Here is a 10194-nt window from a genome sequence, read left to right on the forward strand (position 1 = left end):
TCCTGATTCATCATCAGATTTCACCACCACCACCACCAGTGTCTGGACTCCAGGGGGGATTAGGCCTATTGGACCGCAGTATCCCTAACCTCGGTGTTATTACTTCGGGATGGAGTCCAAATGCCAAAGACTGCACTTTTCATATTTGAATTTCATATTTATAATAAATCATTGTTAAATTATACAACAAGTCTCTCCTGATTGAAATCCAGTAATCCTTTTGTGGTATGTTTTATTCTTTGGTTTCTGACCAAATACCAGTAAAACATAATGACTCTCCCATCAACCTCAGCTGTTAAAATTTGGAATTGGTGAACTACTATTACCATTAGCCCCTGTGTCGAGAATCAAGGGTAACAGTCGGGGAGGAAAGATGAGAATGACTTTCAAAAGGTTGATGTTGCAGGTTGAGATTATCCACATCCCCCTTGTGAATATAGTTTATTTAATTATATTCCACAGAGGATGTGGCACTTAAGCTGCATTTGAGATTTGCATTCTACATGCAACAGTATGGTAATTTTAGTTGGAACGATTGCAAATTTACACATTGACATTTTGGACACACCTAAGATGGATTTATACACTCACTGACAGATAATGCCATCCTTTGCACACTGCCTTCTGGCTGTCTTGGAATTAAGAAAGCAGACTTAAATTGTGATTTTATGCAAATCCCACAGTTGCACCTGTTTTATGTCTTGTTTTTACCCTAATGGAGGCTTGACGTGTGATTGAGTGAAACCATCACGGTGAATTAATATGTTTTAATTGTATTCAGTCAGTCTTTATTCCAAAACATGACCAATGGATTGTACACACAAATATGCTCAAGGTTCATAGCTCTACATTCACAGTCAACAGTAGTTACAAGATGCCAAAAAGAAGCTACACATTACACAGCAAAAACTATTAAGTCAGTCAAGCTCATTGAAAGGGGAAGTTTGAAAAGGGAAATGCTAGACTGAGAAAAAAATATATTTCCTGAGTAAAGCAAAATGAGAACAGTTCTCACAGAGGGGTGTGTAGTGACACGACATGATTATCAACACAGAAATCCTATTTTAGGCTGAGTTATATTTAATAATGTGCATTTGTTCTGTAGCAGTGACTTCAGGCCGTAAACTGTGGTGACATGATGAAAATCGGCGACACACTGATTTCTAAAAAGCTTTTGTTTTCATAGTTCAGAGTGTTTACAAAGTTGCAAATGATTTAAACGGATAAAGCTTGATTTTATCCTTTGTATATATCTATATAACAAATCCAATTAAAAGGCCAAAAAAACAAAATGTTTAACACGCACTAGCTGTAAAGTCAGAGCTTGAGGTAGCTTTTTGTGACTTAGAACTAACATTGTCACTGACGAAACAATCCCAAAGGTCGAGTAACTCGTTCATTCCGGCGCCTTCGACTGCATCACGTGGGCTCTCGTTGGGAGGCCGCATTTGTCCAGTGCCATGGAGCCGTAGATGTTCAAACCTTCTGTCATTGTGAGCACCTATAAGACTTCTCGTCCTCTTAAAAGTTTCACGGTAACTGAGCAAACCCAAATATACTAATGAGGACTGTGAGATGCGGTCGAAAGCTCCAGAACACGAGAGTTAGCCGACTGTTTTGTTCACCACTGTTACCAAAGTCACCCGTGGAATGTTGAGCTCAACTCCATGTTCAAACACGTTCAAATAAAAAGTTAGACATTTTGAGAAATCGACTGACTTGCTTTCTTGTTGAGAAATAAAGGACAGACTTGATACCACCCATGTATCTGTGTAATTAACATAAAGCCACCACCAGCAGCTAGTTAGCTTGTCTTAGCTTAGCACAAAGACGGGCAAAGACTAGGAGAAGTCTCTTTCTGAAATGAGGCGTCGCATCCATATTTTCAAAATCACCTGTAGCGTCCTTTCATAATGTTATCCGACATAACAATCTGAGCCTGTCAGTGGCAAAAACAAGCGCTTATAGAGGATGTGAATTGACAGTGAGGAGTTGCCCCGAACGGATTAGCGGATGCAATCTGCAGCGTTCTCGCTCAATAATGGACCAATGTCATACAATTGAGAATAAAGTTATCCTATAACATAATTGCATTATCTCATTTGTTTTCTTCACACAAAAACTGAAGCATAAAACACTTTTTGGCAGATTTTTGTCACCTGTCGGACAGAGCTACGTTAGCTGTTTCCCCCTGCGTACAGTCTTTATGCTAGGCTAAGCTAGCTGGCTATAGCTTCATATTTATCATACTCAAAAATGAAAGTGGTGTCAATATTCTTATCAAACCCTCAATAAGAAACCAAATGAACATATTTCCCCAAATATCAAACTGTACAAAAAAAGAGCCATAAAAGCATTTTGTTGACATGTTGACATGAACCAGTCTAATGGCTATACGTGACAATTAAAATGTTTGGTTTTGGTCCAAATTTGTTTGTAATACAAAGATGAAAAGAATAGTGACAATCTTAACTTATCCTTAAAATATAATAGCTGGTCACATTCCTTATACTGTACAACATTTAGATTGCTGCAACAAATGACAGAAGAAAGCAACATACATTCATTAGACAGGGTAAACACGAACAATATGTGTTATTTTTGTAAACATTTTCAGAGGCAGACTTATGAAACATGATACATCTGTCACTTAATCAACATTTAGCACATACAGCTGCGGATTGGCAAATGTTCTGAACTGAAAGAGATTTGTTTTTCCTGTAAGATACTGATGTAGTGTAAAAAAACTGTACAACCTTTGGTTTGTATTGTGTGGAAAAAAAGGGTTGATTGTATAGCCACCTATACGCACAGAGTTAACTGTAATCTATAGCTTGGTTAGCTTAACTTTCACAGCATTTTAACATATTGTGCAAACATGCCCTCCCATTCATTCCTTGTGGCCGCACACATAAGAGGCCAGTACTAACCTGCTGGTAATGTTATAATAGCACACACCTGTTGTACTGGACAAAAGACAAAACCTACAACGTTTGTGAGACAACACTTTATGAGGCTAAAAAGTCTTTCTTGTCTCTCAATCCAAATTCTTTCACTCCGTGATCTCTTCCAAAGTAGACAGTACTTGCACATTGGACTTAACGGTAGTGCTAGACTCATAAACGCCGGTGTCATTAATGCTGTTGGAGACGTGGCACAGGGTCGAGCCGAAGTACAGCCACAGCTGCTTTACCTCCTTTCTGAAGCGTTGGCTGAAGATGTAGTAGATCAAAGGGTTGTATACGGTGGAGCTCTTTGCAAACAAGCACGGCAGGAGACTGACTTCAGGAGGGATGCTGCTACTGTCGTGTACAATAGACCACAGGCTTACTATAGCATAGGGCGTCCAGCAGACCATGAAGCCTAAGCTTATGACCACAGCGATCTGCAAAAAACAAGAGGACAGAGTCAGCTAAAGTCCCACATGACGTAACAAAAGCCAAATTTGAAAGACACTTTTTGTCCATTTGTTTGTGTAGTTTGGACGGGGCTGCACATTAGATTCAGCTAGACGCCTTTACCTTCCATCTGTTGAGGTTTTATACGAAATCCAAACAATAGTTACATTCCACCGGTTATTAAACAATTGAGATGTCTGTTGGCCCAAGAGTGGCTTTAAAGCCTCTTTACCAGTGATTCACAACCAGGGGTAGGCTGCTTGTACTCCAAGGGGTTATTAAGAATATATATATGTATGTACAACACAATCTTCAAATAAATTACTTGAGGGTTGGAGGATTCTTTTGGAGAATTTTGTTTTTTTTCCAGCCAACTTTGTAGCTCCAGTTAACAAGCAAGCCACAGCTGCAACGTCAAGAGTCGCCCCCCCCCTCTCTTGACATCCACTCCAACCTACACAGAGAGTCCCTAGACCTCAATGATAGCGCTGTCTCATCAGAAAGAGTGGTGACTCACCACCAACAGCCTTCGATGGCGCTTGACAATGTTGGGGATTCGGTTGGTGTTGTTGCTTGTCTTTCTGTAGGTGAAATAAAGCTTGAAGGCGATGCCAAAGTAGCAGCAGACGATGATGACACAAGGTAAGAGGAGGTTAAAGGAGAACATGGAGATGACGAAGGAGAAGCCCTCGTGTCTCATTTGTCCCCAGGCGAGAGAGCAGGACAGGCCGGAGGGCTCCGGGCCGTACCGTCCCCAACCCATGAAGGGGAACGCAGCCCAAACCAGAGCGTACAGCCAAGTCAGCAAGCACAGCATCTTCACCTGCATCCAGCCGATTTTCTCATCTGCAGAGAAGAAAAGGAAAGGGTGGTTTAACCACACGTGTACGTTAGAGACAAGCGGCCCTTTAATTAAGACACTTATGTGGAGCAGCTTACAAGTTATGCAAAAAAGAGGCTATATTCCTGAATTTGCAAAAATGCAACAGTAGCTGGTTAAATACACATGTACAAAGATAATAGGATGTACTGTATATGTGCACAAACATACACAAGAACATAATCTGCATATATGTAAATTCAAAAACAGACAAAGACAACATTTGATGTTGCGTAACATTTGATGTTGTTGAAAACAACAAATATAGGTATATATATATATACTGTATATATAGAGAGAGTGTTCCTATCAGTGTTTTTATAGCCTTGAATTACTCACTGGGTGAATGCAGGTTGAGGGACACAATGAAGCGCACCATGGCCAAGCCGGTCAGGTTCATGATGCTGGCGATGCCGAAGAAGAACCCTGCCACGCCATAATAAATGCAGGTAGCATCTCCCCCGAGCCAGCGGTGTCTCCAGGCTGAGGCCACAGCCAGGGGGTACATGGTGACAGCTGCTCCCAAGTCTGTCACTGCCAGATTCACGCTCAGCAGCTCCGGCGGCTTCATCCTTGAGGACCTTGTGACTGCCATGATGAGGACCAGCAGGTTTCCTATGATGGAGAAGACAGCTGAGACAGACAGGAGGGGGAAGGAAGGACACAGTAGTTTGAATGAACAATGTTGATCAATTCAATGCACGAAGATGCCTGATTTAGGTGTAGCTGTTTTCTTTTTATCACTTACCAAACACAAACTAACACACAGCCTTAATTCCAGTTCGAACTGTTTTCTAATAGGTTTCTATGGGTTTTTTCCCCCTCATAGAATGGGACAGGAACTCTCGCAGTAAGCGCCTGACCTCTTCCAACTGTACCCAACTACACAGGAAGGTTACCGCTGCATTGAGATGGCGGGGAAGGTTGCATTCGACACCTCATGCCACAGCACCTCTGAGAAAGAAATGTCAATTTATACAGTGAGACAGGAAATACAGTCAATCCCATTTGCAGAGCATGAACGCCTCAACTGGCGACGGCTCAGAGGGAATTGAATGCTCCTGTTAGGTTTTTAAAATTTCATAGTTCCTTTCACCTCGGCCCACATGGCCATTAGTAATGTATGGAGCAAAACCTTGGGGACTAACACCTCCTCTGTACATCTGCTACTGCATTAGCCTAAAAGACTGCAAGTTTTACTAGCTGAAATACATTGCAACTGCGGTTTAGGTCTACCCCATGAGTTCCTGGAGCCCAATACATTTCTGACACCTCACAAACTCATATGCCAGTTCTCAAGAGTTCTCAATTGCTGAGAGTTTTCCGGCACCAATTCATATTCTTCAGGCGGCAACTACCATTATCAGCAACTCTGAGAAGGTAGCAAACGAACTGAAGTAACATTCAGCGCATTCAGACTGATTATGGGAATCCGGTAAGTGTTACAGATCCTTTTAACTAAAACTTAGCACTAACATTGCTAAACTATTGAGCCTGCACCAGCTTAGCTTGAGGCGTTTCACTTTTAATTAGAGCTACCCGATAGAGTTGCTGCAGGAATTAGTCCTAAAATCTGAGAAGAGTCTGCTTTTTTGCTATTCAGTTTCCTTCGTCTCGGAGTCAGTGGTGTTTTTTTAATGGGTTTTTGGTTAGATGCCAGAAATAAGGTCTGTGGTTAACACAAACATACATCAGTAAATACCCCTCTGGGGAAATTCGACCACAGTGTAGTTTGTTTGCTTCTGCCGTTTGCGTTTACGCTCCAAAGTTCCTATAAGTCGGGTTAAATTTGGGGAAATTTTCTTGTTGAACAAATGTGTAAGTATCATAAAAGTTTGTTTGCCACAGAGGTTATGATAATAATAACCTAAACATGCCGTGGGCTTTCTGTGAAGGGAACCAGTGCGACGCTAACCTTCCTGTTAGCCTACAAAATACATCAGCCCAGAAGCACTCTGTATGCTCACTCTCTGTCGCCTATAGCTTTAAGGTGAACCAGTTCAGTTCAGCTTCATGGTTTTGACAGGTGATGAATAATTTCTCAGCATCTTGAACTCCACAGTGGCGTCATGTTCCAAACTCCGGCACTCTTGATGAAGGTAACTGGTCTTGTCAACGCAAAATGTCCACCACCTCTGCCGGTAGAGTCACTCAAAGAGCTTGTAAGCTAACAGCCTTTCAAATGAAAACAGGCTTTTCATATCATTATCCCCACATTTGTGTCACTCATGTGTCATTTCTGTCTCTTACCGAGACAGACCCACTCGGTCTGTAACCTCTTTTGCTTCTATCTTCCCCAAACGGACTCTAAACCGGACAGCGTCAGCTGTGGGACTACTGAAGCACAATGAGCAGTGACCCATCAACTTACAGCTCGCCGATAATCACCTTCATGAAAGTGCAGCCGGGCCAATCGAGAATTTGAGCTTCTATAGAAACCGTTGAATATAATTGGTCTTTCCACAAGCACTGCCTGACACTCAGTATGATACTTTTTGTATGTGTATGTCTTTATTGGCTTCTTCATTACGCCTCACTTCTGTGCAGTTTGTTCCAAGCATCTGAGAGGCTTGTCCCTGTGGCCTGAATCAGAGCTGTCATGTTACACTCTGACACTCTAACCCGATGCCAACGAGAGAAGTGAGTGTTACATGTTCGTCCCCGCCCCCCAATCACACCACACCACGGCCACAACAAGGTGTTTGAACCTTCTCGAGAGCCCATTGCAATGCTCTGTGTTATGTACGACGTTCCCTTTAAATACACACTTTAATATAAGACATATTTTAACATACTCTTGTATTGTTTGTAGGTTTATCATATCATTTCATACTTTGCAAACACACTGGAGAAATAAGGCGTTTCAGATTCTGATAATAAAATCTTAAAGGTTCCATATTGTAGAAAGTGAGATTTTTACGTCTTCTTTAATTTATTTATTATAAAGCAGGTCTAAGTGCTATATAAATATTGTCAAAGTATTAAAACGCTCAATCCATGGAGAAATAAACACCGCTGGTTTTCACAAAACTGTGCCTTCAAATGAGCTGTGAGGTTTTCCTTTCAAGATATTAATATCTTTAAACACACACAATGGAAATGTGTCCCAGTCTATTTACTGTTGCAGTGACATCAGCTGACGGCAAGTAAACATGGACCCAAGCTGTTGCGAAGCAACACAATTCCGTTGAAATGGGCGTTTGAGGCAGAAGGTAAAGACAGGTGTATTCAGACAGGCAGTATGAGAAAAAGAGGGTTTTTTTAACATTAAAGAACGTAAAAATGTATGACCCTGGAAATCCGCATCAGATGTCCCCTTTAAAGTTCGATATCATTGAAACATTTTCAATTTACAGCAACCCTCAATGATGATAATCCTCAAACCCAAATTCCTTTAACAAGAAATCAAAAAAGCACTCATTGGCAAAGTCCCAACAAGATGTGAACTAAATAAGTAATGTGCACCTCATAATAAGTAATCGTCAGCGCTGCATTATGTAAATTACACAGCAATAAAAAACACAAAAATTGTCTTCTTATTCGTATAAATCTCTTTTTTACCCTCATTTTTGCTTTCATTAACTATTTTATTGATTATTTTATTTGAACACTCTCTCTCACACTAACCACCACCACCACAGGTTCAACTAACACCAATATAAAATGGTAATTATAGCATTCCTCCCATAGAAATGTCTTCCCATGTCTTATGTCTCATTGGCTGTTGTCATATTGCACCAAAAAAAAAAAAGGTCACAGAAGGGAACCAGGAGTTGAGTTCTTTACCACATGTTATACAATATTCGATGTATTAATGGTGTTGAATTGGTTGACATTTCCAATTAAGAGTCTGATTTATTTTCATGTTAAGTCGACTACAAAGACAGAGTCGGCCATGATACTCCTTCAGGTGGAGAACGAGGGAATGAGCAGGGATGAACTGCAGATATGAAGTGAATGTCATCGCTCAACCAGCAGGTCTACACCAAGTCCTTTAGTCTGCTACAGGAAACAAATTACTTCACAATGTGGAGGTCTTATTGCATGATGGACTTGTATTGCATTGCCCCATTCTGCATCCGGGTCAGCTGTCTGTTGGCTGTTTTTTTCTTTGGCCAATATAAACACAGCGCGTCTGTCCTAAGCCACCGTGGCCCGTCTTCCATTAAGCTCTGTGAATCTATCAATCTGCTGTCGGTTATTCAACACATGCACTGCCTTATAATGAAGACAGATATCATGTGTGGCAGCCGTTTCTGTGTGTGTCACATCCCATAGCTGAATACACCTGCTTGATCTTATTAGCTGTGTGGGATGAGGTAACTCCTGAGGGAGGACGTGAGCAGCTGTGAGCTGCAGGAATCCAACCACATGCAAATGATTGAAGCTGGTTTTACTGTCAGTTATGTGAAATGGAAATGAGTGTGGAGTTACAGTTCAAATATCTCACCCGTGCTGTGAATTAAGCAGTGAGAGAATAACATCCAATCCAATGCTCACCAATTTGTCTTCTTTATAGTCATGAAGGGACTTAATGTTCCCACTAATTAGCTCCATTAAAGCACTGGATATACTGCTATATATACAGCATAATACCATCAGGGTTAAAGGCTGCCCTCTGACACACACACTCATTTGTCTTTTGTCACTTTGGAGGACATTCCTCTCTGGAGACATTCTCTAACCTTAATCACTGCTAACACTAATCTTAACTGAAGTCTTCAAACTGAATGGTTGTCGTTGTGGGGACCCTATTGTGTGCTTGGATACCCATTTAAGCTTGTTTTAAGCTCGCTTTGAAAACAAGTGTTGTCTGAAAGTTTCAGAAGAGGGAGCAAAACGTTAGAAGAGAAAACTGGTAGACTTCAGAATTTCAAAGAGACGTTTATCCATCAGCAGGAATGTGCGTAAATATGGATTATGTTTTTTTTATCCTGTTTGCAAGAACTGAATCCAGTATAACTATTTCTCCCTCACACATAACTGAGACAGCTATATCAGCAATTTATTATTTTTTTGTTTGTTTACTCAAGCTTACGCACGGCTTTTAACTTACCCACGAACAGCAGATAACAACCTGCGCCGATGTCCAGCGCTGGTGATAACGTGGAGGTGTAGATATCCATGAGGACTCTAATCAGCAACAGAGAATAATAATAATAAAAGCAGAGAATAAGTGATCCGTCTTAATGGAATGAAGAAAAAGTCCAAATGTGCCGCTGTTGATGCGCCACGGCGTCAAATCCATCTGTTCTCAAGTAGCCTATGGGTGCAGAGACGCGAGAAGTCATCCGCCCGCAGCGCTGCGTACTGGCGTCCTCTGAACGAGCTGAATGCCTGTGGATTGTATAAGGTGCGTGGAGAGGGGGCTTCACGTTCTGAAGGGCAGAGCAACCATCAGCCATCAACCTCCACTGTGTCGCTGCGCGTTGGACTCATTAACTCACTCAAAGTGAGGGAAAAAGTGGAGACTCTAAATTACTAGTCAGTGTTACAATTTATCCTTCTTAATATTTAAAACATTTATATATATATTAAAACATTTTTTTCTTTTTTAAAGAACATGAAAGCAACGTGCAGGTGTAAAAGGTGAAGCCCATTTCTTTTTTAACCGGCTAAAATTGCTTTATTCAGCATTTGGTTGTACTTAGCTCCGCCCTCCTATGTCACTTCTGGTTGCAAAAAAACAACCGTTCTCCACAAACCAATATGTCGCCACACCTTCAGGGCATTGTGCCAGAAAGAGTTTATTTGAACCCAAACTAGGTATTTTCCCTAAACCTAAGGTTTGTTGCCTAAACCTCATGCGATTTCTTGCAGAAAGGAAAGGCGGGAGAGGATAACAAACACAGGACTTTCACTCAAGGTGACCACTGTTTGTGTCCCGTGCGAAACTGTAAGTAAATGTTGATGTTG

The 10194-nt window shown here is 41.2% G+C and overlaps 1 protein-coding gene across 1 annotated transcript; it reads right to left on the reverse strand.

Annotated features, from left to right (window-relative positions):
- Window positions 1-3052: 3052 nt before the first annotated feature.
- Window positions 3053-9416, reverse strand: opn8b (opsin 8, group member b; the record flags this gene model as incomplete). Its single annotated transcript, XM_079180737.1, has 4 exons — window positions 9335-9416; window positions 4618-4911; window positions 3916-4244; window positions 3053-3385 (listed from the first exon to the last, which is right to left on the reverse strand). The coding sequence occupies exons 1-4, from the start codon at window positions 9402-9404 to the stop codon at window positions 3053-3055; spliced, it is 1026 nt and encodes a 341-aa protein (XP_079036863.1). The 5' UTR covers window positions 9405-9416.
- Window positions 9417-10194: the final 778 nt, after the last annotated feature.

This window comes from Pholis gunnellus (assembly GCF_910591455.1).
Source record: "Pholis gunnellus genome assembly, chromosome: 19".
NCBI classification, from domain to species: domain Eukaryota; kingdom Metazoa; phylum Chordata; class Actinopteri; order Perciformes; family Pholidae; genus Pholis; species Pholis gunnellus.